Source organism: Nomia melanderi, chromosome 14 (genome assembly GCF_051020985.1).
Source record: "Nomia melanderi isolate GNS246 chromosome 14, iyNomMela1, whole genome shotgun sequence".
Taxonomy (NCBI): domain Eukaryota; kingdom Metazoa; phylum Arthropoda; class Insecta; order Hymenoptera; family Halictidae; genus Nomia; species Nomia melanderi.
This window is the reverse complement of record NC_135012.1, coordinates 6,698,719-6,714,862: the sequence shown is the minus strand read 5'-3', so window position 1 is coordinate 6,714,862 and position 16,144 is coordinate 6,698,719. Positions and strand designations below refer to the sequence as shown.

The following is a 16,144-nucleotide window of genomic DNA, read 5'->3' as shown; positions in this document are numbered from 1 at the left end:
TGTCGGGGTTCTGTGTTTCTTTTGCTACCTTTTGCTAGGAAATTTCGGGATGGCCGCTGAATCTGACACGAAGGACCAACCGTACGAGTTTTCCTTCAATATCACTGATTTCCAGCACCGATTTGAGAAAAAAGGTGAGTCAGGAATTAAGTATTTCAAAAACAGGGATTAATTGGAATTATTTTGTGAGGCGCCGACGGAATCATCACCGGCGAATTCGGATTTATAACTGGGGACGGCGTGTATCATGAAACTGCATACACGACGGACGAGAATGATGATTTCATTATCACCAGAATGAGATACAGAAAGATCACCAGTCGTGAGTTTCTGAATTAGACTCGTGCGAGACGTTCCACTGGTCCGATTGAACGAACTGATTTTATTTTAACAAGTGAAGGATGCGTTGGAGATATTCAAAGACAGGCCGGAAGCCGCGAAGAAGTTGGTGGAAGCTGTCGCGAAGGCTTGCGGCGGCTGCAAGATTCCTATAGAAGCCGACAAGATGGCTGACACCGCGCGAACTACTCCAGCAACTGAAACAACGACTTCTCGAGCAAATTTGGGGCCGCTTTTGGAAAAGATGACTAAAACCTTGGTGGAAAGCGGAAAGCTTGGTACGAAGTGGTCTCGTTTAAAAGATTATAACGAAAATTAATGTAAAAGTGCTTTCAATCTTTTTTCTCTTCGTGTATTCGTTGACTCCATAGGTGAATCGCCATCGAAAGAGAAACCGTTCCAAGAAAGAAACAAAATCCCCGAAAATTCCAAAGATTCCTTAAGTCTGAGGAGAGGAAAGAGTTTGTTGAACGTGCCCGAGAGGAACGCAGGGAATGCTACTAAGAAATCTCCGTCGAAAGAGGACAACGATTTGTTCTATCGTTTCAATTACACGATTACGTCTCACCAACACCAGGAAGATGGGTTCAGGAATGGCGCGAAGGACGGCAGCTATCGAGCGCAAAGTGAAAATGGTGTCGACACACGGGTGAAGTATCTGTCAAACGAATTCGGTCATCAGCCCAACATTTCGTTCGTTCCCATAGCCAACGGGACAGCGGAGAGCCAGGGTCTCAAAGGATACTCTTTCTTATGGTATTGGTCGTGAGAGATCCGAGTGTTATGCTCGGGCCATGTATTTAAATGCGAACAACGGACTCCAAATAAAGATTGAATTAATCATCGATGAATTTCACTTTCCTGGTAGCTAACCCCGACTCCCATGCTCGCACGTTTGTGACACAATTTTCGGTGCCTATGGCTCTAACGTTTGGCCCGGATCAGCAAGCGAAACTCGTTCCGCAAAAAAATCTAGTTTGACCGGTAAAAAGGCAGCAGCAACGCGAGAATTTTTTGGAAATTGCAGACTCACGTGAAATTGACAAGAGTTAAGGAGCGACTTAAAGTTGACCGTTGTTGTCAGCAAAGTTTCTACCCAGAAATATTAATTAACCGGTTGACGGATATTAACTATTCAAACTCAAAAGCGGATTTTTCTGCTGGGACCAGCAGTTTGCTCCCGCGATTTCGATTTTCTCTTTTACTCGTTGTAATGAAGTTTGACGAGCTTGTCCGGCCACGCGGATGTCTCCTTAACGGTGAAATTCAGTCTCAATTACGTTTCCAGACATCCGTCTTGAATTCGCTACTAATTACGGGGTCGTAAACGTGCGCGGAAACATTTAGTAAACGAATAAATTATCGGAGAACAATGAAAAGGGTTTATGGTCTATAGCGTTCCGTTTCGTGCGAGGAACATCGACTCGATAAATCCCGCGATGGTCCAACGACCGATCGCCGTGAGCGAAAGATTCTTTAAAAAAGAAAATCGGTTACGAACGCGACGTAACGAAGGCACCAAAAAACGAGCGTTATCTTTGATCCGGTGGCGTTTCGAAAGTAACGATTTCACTACGATTCCGTGTGTCTTCGTTCTTTAAATAACGATAAAGATGGCCGGAATTAGGTTGTATTAGCATCCCGTCGTAGTTCCAAGCGGAATTTCTGTCGTCGGTCCACGTACGTGACCAACACGCGTGCCAAGTTACACGCGCGAGCGCGCGGGCGCGCGAGATCCTAAATCCATTATTTTTTTCTGCTTTCGGTGTGGCATGCGGGGAAAGATCGCCGACGCGACATAAAAAATTCATCGAACGGGAAACGGATTTTCAGCGACGCTCCGACTGCGAAGGGGAACGTAATTAGCCATGGAACTTGGTCAACGGAGCGAAGGGTCGGAACGAAATAGATCCCGGTACAACAAATGTTCATCTATAACGAACACGATGCGTTATGCGTATGAATTGCCGATTAGCGGCGAGAAACTCGAAATTCATCGATGAATTTTAGGTTCAATGAAACTGGAAGAGCGCACGGGGTGACAGGTGAATAACATTTTCTGTGGTTACGAGCGTCCACATCTACAGAAGCGTTTTAATCAGGCCAATAGACGAGGAACACTTACCTTGAAGGTGTCCTAGGTATTTTTGGAAGGCCGTGGTTCCTCCCCGATGCAGGGCCGCTAGAATTCTCCGGTCATTCACGTGAGGGCCTAGGGCTCCATGAGAGGTGGCCAGAATTCCTTGAGGAGAACCACACGGCGCTCGGTGCCCAATGAGTGTGCCCACGAAAAGCGATGGCAGTGGGGGGATGCCGGTCGGTTCTCACCTGAAACAGGACCAACTTGATTGGCGGAAGTCCAGAAGGAAGGGGTTAGACTCTCATATATGTTCGACGAAGCGCCTTCCACAACCACTCGGTGCCCGTGACACGCGGTCCAAGGATATAAAAAGCGGAAGGCCAAGACCGCGAAACCAAGGAAAACCGAGCCGAGGGTGGAGAACAAGAAGACGCCCAGGGCCTGTGCATATCGCGTGGTGATAGTGCGTCTTTGAGCCAATCTAGCCTGTTCCATTCGAATCGAACCATGAAGAGGATAGCTGCGTCGACTCTACTAATTTTGGGCCTAGCCCTTTGCGTCCAGAGTGAACCGGTACAGAAAGAAGAAGATGACAGTGCTTTCAACTGCATATACGAGGAGAACACGGTGTCGTGTCTGAGAACGAGACTGGCCAGGGACATCGATCGGATCGAGATGCAGGTCACCGGTAAGAAGAGCGAGCCACCGATGAGCGCGGTGATCGAGCAGGCCGGCAACTTCGTGGCTGAGGTCGTCGACAGCGTCCAGAACCCCGAAAAATCGGAGGAGGTCGAGAACGAGGCGGAAGCGGTTGAACAAGGTGAGGCGCGCGGAGTTTCTTGGCGAATCCCGTGGCCGCCACGCGCATCCCTCGGACCGCGACGAGTAAAATCGATTTGGCGAATAAATCGAGCGCGTCGGGCCGCGGCTCGAATTTCTAATCGATCGACGGCACGTGGAGCGCATGGCAAAATCAACCGTGAACTTCCCTCCGCCTTAGCACCATTAAAAAAAGTCGGCTAACTTTTACCGGCCTTGAACCTGCGCGGTTCATCGAGACCGGCCATGTGATTCCTTCCAATTGGTCATCGAGTTTCTACGGAACTATTCGTGAAATTGGCTTGTTAGTTCGATTCGTTTGATCGTTACGCTGAATAATGAGACGGGGAATGCTGAATGTAATTCGGCGAGCGCAAGATTGACGATCAATGAATGCGGCAGCGGTAGCGTACTATCGCGTGGTCTCGTTTGTATGAATGAAGGAAAGGCTCGTTCAGGCGGACGATAGTTAAACGATTATACGGAGAACACGGGTCACACGTGCGCCTTAGTCGGCCGAGGATTTCTAGATTCCACAAACGAATAGACGCGGTTACATGGGGTTCCATTATGTTTGCGTTGCCGTCGAAAGTTTGTTTAAACAAGACCGATTAGCACGTCGACGGATGTTGAACCTTCCACGACCGAGCGAATACGTGTCTTTAGGTCAGCGAGCATCGGTTGAAATTCAACATCCGATATGTCACCGACTTCTTCTCCTAGTTTGCCCGCGCGGTACGTTTTAATGTCGCGGCTTGGGCAAATCTTTGCTAACGGTACCGCGCTCGTTATCGTCGCTATCTTTCCGAGCAAAACGCCAGAAAATTGAACAATTCCCGAGAGGTTTGCCTCGGATAATTCCTGCCCGGGATTCGTTTATGATCTGTTTGAAAATGACCACCCCTTTCCGGATATCGCGTCGGGGGAATCGTTTTGGTGAAGAAAATCGTGACTCATTTTTAAGAAAGCCGCGCACCGGCGCGCGCTGGTCGAAATAAATCACGGGGCCCGGTAAGGGGCACCGGTTTCTGGGTCACGCGACTGAATCATCCGAAAAGTCGTTTTAATTGCTTCAACGGACCAGGCGCTAGGCTTCTCTGATAGGAGACTTGTTCAGGCTTATTCAGACATTCGTATTCATCCGATATTCTTTTTTCTTTTACTTCGAGCAACATCGTTCGCGTGGAATGATGTACCGATAGGTCAAAGTCAAAATGAAGTAAGGATTAATCGAATAAAGATTCATTTAACTTCGCAAGAGATTGAATATGAATAAAGAAGAAGGTTTAATCGTGTCACGTGCAAATTAAATAATGCTATTCGCACACGAAGTGTGTCTCATTGTTCAGCGCTTCAGTGTAGGCCGCGTGCGATTATTGTCGCGGATGTTTGAATTAACCCTTTGCACTCGGAAGTATTTCGTTAGAAATACTTAACATTTTCTAACTAGACAAAGATGATATTTTTTGGAATTAGCTCAAAGAGAAATCACGAGTAAATTGAGAAACAAAGCTTTTTTAGCCCGATATTTCACGCACCGATTATACACGGTTGAATATTAAATATCAAATTTTATAATTTTACTGCATCAAATCAAGTAGTGACTGAGAGTCGCCTCTCGAGTACAAAGGGTTAATTTATAGAGACGATCCCGAAGATCAAACGTGAATTGAACGCCAAGTTGCGATAACAGAGCCGAGAAATGAATGAAAGTGTACGTCGTTGAGAACCATGCAAATCAGCGCTGTAAACATCCTGCTTACGCCGACAATTTGCGGTGATACCAATGTCGGGCGAAGAGAGTAAGCCCGCGGTAAGGAACGAGGAAACTGTTTCTCTCATTTCTGTGTCGATTCACGCATTAATGTGTGGGTCTGGGAAGGGCTACGTAGAAAATCGGTGCCACGATGTGTATCAGGAGTCTTCTGAATCTTGCATGGTGTTCCGTTGCGCGGAGAACGGAAAAGGAAAGAAAAACGAGGGACTATTGACTAAAGAAAATTAAATTACTCTGACGTACACTTTTAACTAAAGTTTCAGAAAGATAATATCACTCTACAAACTTTGTTTATGTTTCGTAAAGACCTAGTCAAATATTTTCATTATCGATTCACGCCGACTGATTCGACTCATCCAAACATTTGCATTTCAGTGGAAGGACGCAGAAAGAAGTTCGGCAAGAAGAAGAAGCAGCTGCAGAGGCTGCTCGGCCTGGTGATGCTGTTCAAAGCGAAGCTCAGCTTGCTACTGCAACTGATCTCCACCCATTTGCAAGTGAAGTTCTTCGTGATCGCCGTGGTTAGCCTGCTGATCAACGTGGTCAAGTTCTGGCTGGACCTGAAGAAACCCCCAGCTAAAGTGATCTATTACGAGCACGCGCAACATCAGCATCACTACGACCACGACGACCACGATCACGGCTACTGGGGACGATCCTCAAACGACTCTCCCCACGATCTCGCTTACTCCGCCTACGCTACCAAACAATAATGACGAAGATCCACGTCGTCGTGTAAAATAGCACCGGCGAAAAGAGAAGCGGTCGAACGCTTCGTGCTCAGGTTTCTAGTTAATTGTTGGACGCGTCGTCCATCGACGCCCACTTCGTATTTATGTTGAATTATTTATTTTGTTTTTATTTATGTCGCGACAATCACTGACGAATCGTTACGTTCGCATTACCCGAGTAAACTTCGCTGATCCGCGAAGCGAGAATCATCCTGCCGTACCAAAGTCCACTTTGCGTACCTGTTTCAGTTCGCGCATCTTCTTCACGCTAATATAATTCTATTAATTTATTTATATCTCTCGTTTGTTGTCTATCTTTGAATAACACCTGTAAGGAACGTACAAGGAATAAATTATTTTGATAATAAACCACCTGTGTAACTCCCGGCTCGATCGAAGGAGCAGAGCTCTGTTCGGAAGACAATCAACGCGCCACGGCGGATCGTAGATCCTCGATTTATCGACGGTGAATAAGAAACAGCCGTGATCGCGACGCCACCGCGAAAGTCAACGGAATCAAACCGCGACCTTCTTTCTCCGTGGAGCTTGGACCGGCACGGAGCGTTGTCTTCCCGTTTGTATTCCCGTGGACGCGCGCGCAGGAAAATGCGAATGGAATTTCCAACGAGCACCGATACTTTCGGGCTGTTCACCTTGCGGGGAGCGCGATCGACCGATAAACACCGGAGATTTGCGCGGCGATCGCTCTCGCGCGTTCCTCTTTCCCTCGATTTTCCCTCGATCCGAACTGTGGAAACATCAGGTCTCTGAATAGGTTGCAATATTTTCATTGAACCCCATTCTACCGGAGGGAAAGTCGCCGTCTTTCGAAACGGGTAAATGATGGTCGACATGCTATGGGAACGTTCTCAACCCTCGTCCAGAAACCGTCCAAATGAAGAGGCAAAATGAAACCCGATCAGACGTAACTTTGGTTTATTGATTCGTGAAAATATATCCGTTCGCTCACCCCTTATCTCTACGGATAGCTTAATTAAAGTTTACACTTTAATTCACGATTCGCTGACATTTTCTGAAACACTTTTTCCACAATTTCAACCTACCAAAAGAACACTCGTTCCGGAACGCGTATCGCGATGCATCAGTTTCGCCCCGATTTCTCATACATTCTACTCCAGTCTGAATCTAACATTAGATATTCGCCGAGATTTTGAAACAGCCTGCACGCACTCGACGTGCACTTCGCGATATCCGCGTCCAACTATTGCGCAACTAAAGACCACACAGCGATAACAACGACCCGAACAGAAAGAGGACAAGAAGCTGAGGAAAGAGACGAAGATGATTATTGGTGATGCGTGAGGCGAGCCGAGCGAGTATATCACGATGGCGATTTTTCGTGAGGCCCATGGTCAATGACCAGAAGCGGGGAAGGTTTCGTAACCGCGGCGGAGGACCCCGTGGAAACTGTTATGTATTCACGAGCCGAAGAAGCCGGTGGCCACCGCGGGCCGACCTTAAAGCCGAAGAGAACGGTTTGCCCTCGCGTACGGGCGAGAAACCTCTTTTCGGAGCTCCGATTGGACCGGGGCCAACCGGACCACCGTGTCCCGGCGTCAAGATCGTCGGAATTCGTGAGAAGAGGCGTCGAAATATCCTTCCGCCGGCCGTTTATAGAGTTTGATCGCGGCGGCCGCAGCTTTTTCTCGATCGGCTAACGAATTTCAATCACCCGAGGGGGTTTATTTCGATTCCACCGCCGATTTGCATCCGACCTTCGCAGCCGAGCACGTCCTCGGGTTATTCATAGAGAGGATTCGCCGCGCCCGATTCCTTTCAGCAATATTCCCGCGCTTCGACGGAAGGACGAGGCGCGAACGCGCCGAACGATCGCTTCGGGAAACTCCTTAAGGGCATATTAATGCCTCTTTGTCTCGCCTCGGGAATCACGTTGAACCGAATCTCAAGAGTACCGTACGCAACCCGGGTCACACCGCTGGGGCCCCCGCTTGAATGGCGCTGCGCGGTACGATCGGTGAATGATCAAATAATAAAGGTCGGCGGCGAGGAGGGCGAAAGGAATTCGTTGGTGGGTGCTGCACGGGGAGAGCGTATCATTCGGCACATCGGAATCGGGGGAATTTGCATCGGGCCTTCGAGGATGATGTGGACGTCTGGATGGTCATTGGCAGACCAAACGTGATGAAATTACTAATATCTACCTACCGAGAATCGGCCATTCATACAATATTCAAGATCCTTACGGCGCAGCCCGCTATATAACACCCTTCTGCGGATCGTATCATCAGTCTTCTCAGGACCCTCGGGCACAGAACTCACATCGTAGCTCACGAAATATCTCCTTCGTCACAAGCCACCTGAAAGTTTGTTCAGATTCCGAGAAAATCGTCTAGGCTTAACGATGATTCGCCGATTCTGCCTGACCGTATTCCTCGTCGCTCTGTTTGCCATCGTTTGGGGACTTCCTCCGCCGCCTAAGTCTAGGAGGCCTGTCCCGGAGTTCAAGGTTTGCTACCGTTAGATCCGTGTTAACTGTTACCCGGGAAATCTAATCTGGAAAACGTTTGAATTAGAACAAGACAAGCGGATTGGAGCTGCCGGACAACGCGACGCTAATCAGGGAGGACATCGTGGACAACTTCTCCTGCCAGGACAGGATTTACGGGTACTACGCGGACATGGAGAACGACTGCCAAATCTTCCACGTGTGCATGCCGCAGGCTAGGGGCGCGATGAGGTGGAGCTTCATTTGTCCCGCGGAAACGGTGTTCAATCAGGTATACGCTTGTCGAGCTAGTCGTCCATGTGCAGAAGGTAAAAGCTGTTTCCCCTAGGCCACCTTTGTCTGCACGCGAACGGAAAACTCGATACCCTGCGAGGAATCGGAGAACTTCTACAATTTGAACGAGGCGATTGGGAAAGAAGTGGAGGAAGAGGAAAACGATTCGGACCAAGCGACCAAGGAGTCAGACGCGGTGGAACCGATCTCCAGTAAACCACCTACTAGAACCTCCAGGATTTTGAACAGGAAGAAATCCTCGCGGTCGCAGTGAAGCGTATCAGTTTCACATCAAAACGATGTTTCTCGATTCCGTACGGTGCAGGTCGCAAGAGAACCCGCGAAGCTCGCCGTCGAAGAAAAGAATCGAATTGTATCCGCTTAGCTTGCCGGAAACGCGATCGAGCGAGGCGCGGACTCGCTCGTTACCATTTAAGTATTTGTAACAGTTTAAGTAAATGCAAAAGGTTGGAACGTGTGTGGATGTGTTGCGCGTGAGAGAGTGAGAATCGTGCGGTATTATTGTAGATGTACTCGATTGTATAAACCGATGAGAAACGTAAGCTTGCTGGAGCGTTGCAATAAAGGATTTAAAGTGACCGTAAAAAAGTTTATTATACGTAGCGTGTTGATACAGCTCGCTAATACTGACAATCGAATCACTATGATAATAAGTAAGCAGTCGTGTTGCGCGCGATTACAGCGTTACACAAATGTCCCAAGCCAAGAAACGATGAGAAAACGTCAGTGCGACAACAGGATTATTCGTGATCGAAAAACGGACGGCTTAACGGCTAAGTGAAACGGTATTTACAATCGTTAGTGCGGCGAATGGACGTCGTCGACGACGTCACAGGTTCGACGTTTATTTACAACAACTGATATGTATCGATATTGGTTTTACGGCTTAACGGTAGAACGGAAATAAATTAAAAGAAATAGATCGAGGAATGACACTGTATATACATCGATGTGAAGAGAAAAGAGAACACACGCGCACACGCACACACACAAAGCGGCTAGAAGTAAATCCAATCTTTTTTTTCCTTTTTTCAAACGAACGACATCGTAGCTTTATGAAATCGCGAAAGTCACCGAGAACTGACGGCAATTTTCGGATCTTTTCCCCTATTTGGTATCTTTGGATAACTAGCCATTATGTCGCGGATAGGCAGTGCCTACGCCTCTCCCCCTAAATGCCGATAAAATAATAAACAACCAACAATCGCAGCTTTCGTGCTCACACACGGCCTCGAGGGAAACTTTCGTCGGGACAGAATTGATTTTGTTCGAGAACATACAACACCGAAATCGAGCGAGTCTCGATCAAGAGAAGAATTCAAGTTGCTTCGTACCTGACATCTAATTCCTAACGATCAATAGAGACCAATAGCTTAATCTAGAAACACTCAAGCAAACATAAAGTAACATCCGTAACAAGGATAATATTTCAGAATTCAACGACTCGACGTTTATTTCCTTAACGATCTATAATATACTATATTGCTTTATACAGGTAAATCTATTTACAATCAATCGTGATCGAGGAATCTTCCGGATTCCAGAAAGTTTGTACCTTCGTCGAACCTTGCGATCCGCTGACCTTCTATTTCACAGGTACGAGGATGATATTAATACTTTCCCTCGTAAACGAACTTAACGCCTAAAAAATATATACCCGTCTGTACATACGAAACGTCTCCCGCAACGCGTACCCTGTGTTGTCCTCCGAGCAGACGTCCTCGCATTCCAATTCTCAAGCTTTCCCCCCTTAATTTTGAAACTATCCAAACCGAGTCAACAGATAAACGAAACCCAGTCGGAAACAAGGAAAAAAGTCCCATTAGGCTTCGGAATCCATAGCTAAGTCAGCCTCCATTTCCTCGGGGCTCCTGAGATCGATAGCAAACCTTTTTTTCGCATTGTTGCCAGCCATCTCTGCCATTTTGTCCTGAGCCTTGACGGTCCTCGAATAAATCTCGAAGGCGGTGGCCAGCGCGTAGGTCAACTGTCTAGCGTGATGCTTCGATTCGCAAACGAAACCGTGGCATTCGAACGGAGAGACTCTCCGGAAGTTCTCTGTCTCCCGAACGACGATCATGGAGAAGACCCTGGTGTAGACGAGGTCCTGGACTCCATAGGAGATCGTCTCGATCGCGTACATCCTGGAGAAGTTCGGCTCCTGCTTCCTTTTCTCGAGAGGAAGCAACGCTACACCCTCCTGCGAGATGACCAGCTTGATCAGAGGCAGCATGGTGTTGGTCGGTAAGGCCTTCGCAGCAGCCACCATGTTATCGACGGGCCTCCTCGTATGCTTGATGCCCCAGAGGCCCCTCGCGTCATGCGAGCCCAAATATTTCACCTGAAAAGGGCTCCCCTTTAGTCTCCCACGCGCGCCTTCGCTCAGGTAGATAATTAAACCTATGCGGAGGCCTTGGGCCCGCCGCGTATACGTATACTGGCTGTGCACGAGAAGCTTTCGGGGCAGGGTTCGAGTGAGCCTCTTACGAAACGAGAATAAACGGTACGAAAAGTTTGATCGAGGAATTAGAAAACGGGTTACACATTGTAGCGAAGCGGATCGGAAGGATGCTTGCTCTAGGAGAGACCGAGAGATTCTATGGTGCAAGTGTGAGACCTTTTAAATGTGCCAGTTAGCGGGAGAGAACAGGTAAAAGGTAAACAACGAAATGTATACCTGAAACACCTGAGGTAGATCCGTCGAGCCCTCGAAGACGTTATTGTCGATGGACAGGCGGGACAGCCTCGACACGAGGTCTTTCTTTTTGTCACTGGACGACACTGGGCTCTTCTCTTTCTTCATCTCGTCCGCGCTTTGACTTCTCTGCGTTTGAAACGGTTCAACGGTTTTCTATCTGCCTGGGAGGTATGATTTGGTCGGCGAAGCGAATGAACGAATGAGATGAGACCGGTTAGCGTTACGATGGAACGTCGGAAACGACGTCTAATAGGAACGATACGTCTCGCTGCTCGATACGATGGAATTGTGAAACGAACGCTCGTTTGTTCGTTCGTGAGTTTCGATGAATGATACGCGTGCAGTGCGATCGATTGTTCTTCGTGACGAGTCTCGATGTTGATCGGTACTCACTGGACTGTTATCTAACCGGCAAACTCTCTGCGTTTGTCCAGGCTTCACTTTCAGGTGATACTCGACCACGTTCGGTATGTTCGGCGGGTTGGAAACGACTGAGGAAGCCGGAGAGGACGAAGAGGCGGTCGCTGCCCGCTCAGGGACGGCGTTTCCGGCCTCGGTCGCCCCGGATAACGGCGCTGTCATCAACGATCCAGATCCACCAACCACCTCTCCCGCCTAACAAATTTCAAAATTTACCTGTCACCCCTCCCTATGACCGTTGTCCATCGTACTACTCGATAATTAATACCCAACGTATTTATCTCCAACTATTTTTCATAGCTGACATTTATGACTCGAATATTCGTCAAATAAAAGGTGATTTTATCGAAGAGGGTATTTGATTTCTAATTATGTCACCTACAATATTTTTCTAAAATTCAAGCAATCCCAACAACACGAACCTTAATCGTTCGGCGTTCCTTTCTGTCCGATTGCTTGACGTTTCTGAGAACAGCCTCGTCCCTCTTGGTGAATCCGAAGTCCTCGTCCTCCATAGTCGCTAACACCTCCCGTCAGCTCTCCTAATGCGATTCTCTGTTGCAAATAGAATCAATCCTCGTTATCGCCGGAATCACCTGCTTCGCAGCCGGGTAACGAGGTTTAATATTCGCGGGGAGGAACGAGCGAAATTTATTCGTTGAAATTCCAGGGTGGAGCGAGCGAAACGAGCGAGAAATTACCGCGCGACCGGCTGCTAGGGGCGGAAGAGGGCGGAGGGAAGATTCACCCCTCGCGCGACCGCGCCATTATCGTCGTCGTTGCGTCCCGAAACGCGTTTCGGCCTCGCGGAATTAAAAAAGCGGGCTTAACGTCCAGACTTAAACCGGAAAACAGCTGTCGCGCGGCAGCGGCACGCGTTGCACCTTGCGCGCGCTGAGCCCGATCGTTTCTTTCGCTCTCTTTCCGTGTCTGGCCTTCGACGACCGTTTCGACTCGTTACGAATAACCGATCGGGCCCGATTCTCGAACCGTCGAGCGCCGTTCGCGTCGCGACCGGGAACGGAGAACGTTATTACACGTTTGCGGTACGCGAACGGTCGCGCGTACGGACTGTGAGCGGCGAACGGTCCACCAGATGCGCGCGAGGACATTAATCAGTCTCGGTGACGATGATGGGGAATAAATTCTAATGAAGTATATCATGTAGCAAGATGATGTTGATTGCTCGAGGTTTTCCGAAGAGGAATATTGGTTAATCAATAATATGTTCGCTATTATTACCTTGTTCCAGTGACAGCCTTCATAACGCAATATTTAATTGGATGTAATGGGTCTTTTAGAATTCCTGAGTAGCAAGTCCGCTTGACATACCGAATATCATTGTACATTTACTTTATGAGTAGTGACACCTTCTAATAAAAATTAGAGAGTAATAAATCCTTCCTTTTCTATGCAAACTACAAAACTCGAGTCGTCGCAAGCGTGTGTCGATAGTAGGAACGCAACGCGAGCGTGTCGAAATGAAAGTGACGAAGCAATTCGACCGGTAACGCGAGTAGACGCGACAGAATTCGATGGAAGTACGGGTAAGCCAACAAAAGCCGTTCGCAGGATGCGAACAACAAACGAACCCGTCCGTCTGTCCCGGTGAACAGGTTAATCGAACGAAACGGATGCGAGAGTCGGGAGAACGCGCGTAAAACGCGATGCTATCGTTAGATCTCGATCGTGCACACGGGGGGCTCCGACTGTGAAACGGGCCGGAAATGAGTCAGGTGACCGATAGTCAGGTGGAAAAGGGATTCGTTAATGTATTCCGTTCGTTGGTCAGGTGTGGGCATTCCGTTGTTCGAGTCGAGCCGCCGCGCCGCCATGCACCGTTTCGGAAATGCGCGCTAACTTTGTGCTCGCGTTTGCGGGCGTCGCCGGTCAGCGCAGAAATTCAAGAACGAAGGTCGAAACGGGGCTGAGCGAGAGCTGCCTAACGCGCGCTCGTTGCGGACGCGCGTTCGTGAAATATTACGCCGTCTCGCCCGCGAAACCCGATAACGGAAAAAAAGGACGGGGGAAAGCTGAAAGATGCTTTCTCGTTAATTCGCTCCGCTCCCTTTTATCCCTCCCTCTCGTCCTTCCTTTTTTTCGGATCGACGGGATTCGAGATCTCGCGACGAAATCCGCTCTCCGGACGCTTTCGTTCTGGAGCACCGTGTATACGGGCGGCGTCCGTACACCTGTCGTCCAATTACACCCGCGTACAATGCTAGAACTTTGTTAACGCGCGTGTCCACGTACCGGGTGACCCGTTAAGAATCGAATACTCGGACAAAGCGTAGGAAGATTGAAACAAATTTTTGTTGGACAATCGACCATGATTACTTCGCGGATCTTCATCGCGTAGAGGAAAAAGACGGAGCGTCGGTGGTAACGGTACCGTTCCAGGATGAAATGGAGCAATAGACAGTCGCTGCTCGTTATTACGGTTTTCCGAGATTTCCGTTACGTCTCGAGATATTCGAAGACTCCGAGATTCGACGACAAAACCGAATGCGATCTCGGGCGCCGCGTTTCGTCGCGGGATCCGTGCGCCATGGCCGCGACGCGGCGTTTCTCGGATCTTTCGCGTGGCGGACCGGTATTCTTCGTGTCTTGTTTTTCTCCTTCGTTTCGTCTCGCGCTGCTAGCGAACTGTGCGATTAGAAAACTAATAACAAACAAATGAACGCGATCGAATTCTGCGATATGTACCTTCCTGTAGATTCGCACCTGTTACGAAACAAACGTTTTCATCGTGACCAGCGGTTTTATCTTGCGGAAGATAAACGAATAATCCGTTCTAGATGTATATTCGTATTGTATCACTGAACCGTTCACACGTCCGTTTGCTATTATTAAATCAAATTGAATGCAATTGAATGAAATTGCACCGCCTGACAATGTTATTTCGAACGAGTTTCATCGGCGACAGAAACTGTACACAGGAAGCGGAGAACAACAGCGATTCCCTTTTCGTTTCGAGCCCACGGGAGGGTAACAGCGATACCGGAAGCGGCGGTGGATGGGTGTCTGACCGGAAACTGTTATACTCGTGTCACGATCCGGCCGCAACGGCGCGCGTCCTTTCGTCGTTGGAAATTTAAACCGTTCCCAGCTGTGCTTTCCCGAACCGATCGAAACAATGTTCTTCCTCCTTAATTGCTTGCCCGCAATGAACGCAACCGGCCCCTTAATTAACATCGCCGCGATTCGATAACAAGTTTTCCGATGACCGAACCGCAAGAATGAAATCAGACGACACGCAACGATTCATCGTGGCGTCCCTCCGGTTCTCACGGTATCGCGATACGCTCTTCCCGAAGTAAAACGCGGAAGGAGGAACAAGATCGCGAGGATCGAAGAAAACCAGGCAACATTCCTAGCGCGTAATAATGAAGATTATTTCTATCGGAAACGAAAGGTATCTGATCACGAGCCTCCGTGTATTATTCATTCCCCTTATCTCCAGCAAATAGCGTCGTGATGATAACGAAACTTTATTATCCCCGATACGACACCTTCGCTCGGCAAACATCCAAGTAACAAGGAATAGGTCCCGACCAACGAAATACGACGCAATAATCGATCCCGTCGCGAATTCGTCCACCGGACCCTGACGCTACTTACTCTCGATCGTCTAAGTGCCTTGGCAGCGCTGGATCGCGCTCAGCGACGATTGACATCACCGACCAGCGAACACGCGTTCGCGACGAGACGTGGTGGCCGGCGCGGCGCCTCGGACACAGGTGCGATCGAAGCGATCTCGCCGATGCAGCTGAGGCACGCGTCACGCGCTACGTGTCCCCGGTATCCGGAAACATGCTCGAAGACTCCGGTGGTTGAGCTACCGGTCCAAGCGAACGGAGGAAGATCGATCCGTGCTCGTTCAACCGCGAAACCGTTCTGACGATGGACCGATCTAGGATCGGCGGACGATCGACAGGCCGGCTGCCAGCCAACCGCGCACCGTCGCGAACACGCGCGACTGAAAATCTGGGACAGGCCGCGCGCGGCTTGGTTCGACCCGCGTCGACTGATAATACGCGCCGCGGAACTGCCACCGTCAGGCCCGCTGCCACGACGCACGCGTGCGTACTACCGATGGGTCGCCAATCCGACGCGCGACTATCGCGCTCGATAATCGAACGCCCGATGAAATCAGACCGCCAAACGTGCAAAGCGTTGCGCGTTGATAATAGCTAACAAGTTTTTGCAATCACAAATGGTTCTACCGTCGATTTCGATAAACATGAATCGACGAGATTGGTCGCAACTGATGAAAGAATGCTCATCGATTCAGTTTTCGAGTTGACATGTTAACTGTGGAATTTGGTTTGGTAAATCTCTCGTTTCGTGCGCAATAAAATCGAAGAATGAAACGTGTACTGATCGAATGTAGGACGAATGCAGCTAGGTTATATTTTAATAGAACATGAAAGCAAAATGAAGAAGAATTATATTTTTATCTGAAAAAATAAAGTATTCATCGGTGAAAGATTTATGT

General features: G+C 48.8%; 4 protein-coding genes across 6 annotated transcripts in view; 2 read left to right on the top strand and 2 right to left on the bottom strand.

The window, feature by feature from the left end:
- conv (insulin like growth factor binding protein acid labile subunit convoluted) overlaps positions 1–2,651 on the bottom strand; it is a 28,387-nt gene extending 25,736 nt beyond the window's left edge. The window contains exon 1 of the mRNA XM_031992253.2: positions 2,465–2,651. The gene's annotated coding sequence lies outside the window, so the exon portion shown is untranslated. The remainder of the gene's footprint in view (positions 1–2,464) is intronic.
- A 275-nt stretch (positions 2,652–2,926) lies between these two features.
- Positions 2,927–5,728, top strand: LOC116433823 (uncharacterized). The gene is made up of 2 exons (XM_031992348.1): positions 2,927–3,239; positions 5,397–5,728. The coding sequence occupies exons 1-2, from the start codon at positions 2,927–2,929 to the stop codon at positions 5,726–5,728; spliced, it is 645 nt and encodes a 214-aa protein (XP_031848208.1).
- A 2,276-nt stretch (positions 5,729–8,004) lies between these two features.
- On the top strand, positions 8,005–8,807 carry LOC116433820 (uncharacterized). Its single transcript, XM_031992341.2, has 3 exons — positions 8,005–8,234; positions 8,302–8,505; positions 8,563–8,807. Exons 1-3 carry the CDS (start codon positions 8,130–8,132, stop codon positions 8,779–8,781), a joined length of 528 nt encoding a protein of 175 aa, XP_031848201.1. The 5' UTR covers positions 8,005–8,129; the 3' UTR covers positions 8,782–8,807.
- A 277-nt stretch (positions 8,808–9,084) lies between these two features.
- Positions 9,085–15,736, bottom strand: LOC116433767 (uncharacterized). Of its 3 annotated transcripts, none has more exons than XM_076373685.1 (6): positions 15,268–15,736; positions 12,889–13,019; positions 12,069–12,201; positions 11,620–11,841; positions 11,206–11,352; positions 9,085–10,869 (listed from the first exon to the last, which is right to left on the bottom strand). In XM_076373685.1, exons 3-6 carry the CDS (start codon positions 12,159–12,161, stop codon positions 10,351–10,353), a joined length of 981 nt encoding a protein of 326 aa, XP_076229800.1. In that variant the 5' UTR covers positions 12,162–12,201; positions 12,889–13,019; positions 15,268–15,736; the 3' UTR covers positions 9,085–10,350. The 3 variants fall into 3 exon arrangements, with proteins under 3 accessions (XP_076229800.1, XP_076229801.1, XP_031848090.1); XM_076373686.1 differs by having other exon boundaries at positions 12,889–12,968; XM_031992230.2 differs by lacking the exon at positions 12,889–13,019 and having other exon boundaries at positions 15,268–15,735.
- Between the last annotated feature and the right edge of the window lie 408 nt (positions 15,737–16,144).

Bases quoted from the DNA above. Each gene is read 5' to 3' on its own strand.
- LOC116433823 (XM_031992348.1), top strand. From the start codon at position 2,927: ATGAAGAGGATAGCTGCGTCGACTCTACTAATTTTGGGCCTAGCCCTT. The intron at 3,240-5,396 runs GTGAGGCGCGCG...TTTCAGTGGAAG, and splicing joins GGCGGAAGCGGTTGAACAAG to GACGCAGAAAGAAGTTCGGC.
- LOC116433820 (XM_031992341.2), top strand. From the start codon at position 8,130: ATGATTCGCCGATTCTGCCTGACCGTATTCCTCGTCGCTCTGTTTGCC. The intron at 8,235-8,301 runs GTTTGCTACCGT...CGTTTGAATTAG, and splicing joins GGCCTGTCCCGGAGTTCAAG to AACAAGACAAGCGGATTGGA. The intron at 8,506-8,562 runs GTATACGCTTGT...TGTTTCCCCTAG, and splicing joins CGGAAACGGTGTTCAATCAG to GCCACCTTTGTCTGCACGCG.
- LOC116433767 (XM_076373685.1), bottom strand. From the start codon at position 12,161: ATGGAGGACGAGGACTTCGGATTCACCAAGAGGGACGAGGCTGTTCTC. The intron at 11,842-12,068 runs GTTCGTGTTGTT...GAAATTTGTTAG, and splicing joins AGGAACGCCGAACGATTAAG to GCGGGAGAGGTGGTTGGTGG. The intron at 10,870-11,205 runs GTATACATTTCG...AGCCCTTTTCAG, and splicing joins ATCTACCTCAGGTGTTTCAG to GTGAAATATTTGGGCTCGCA.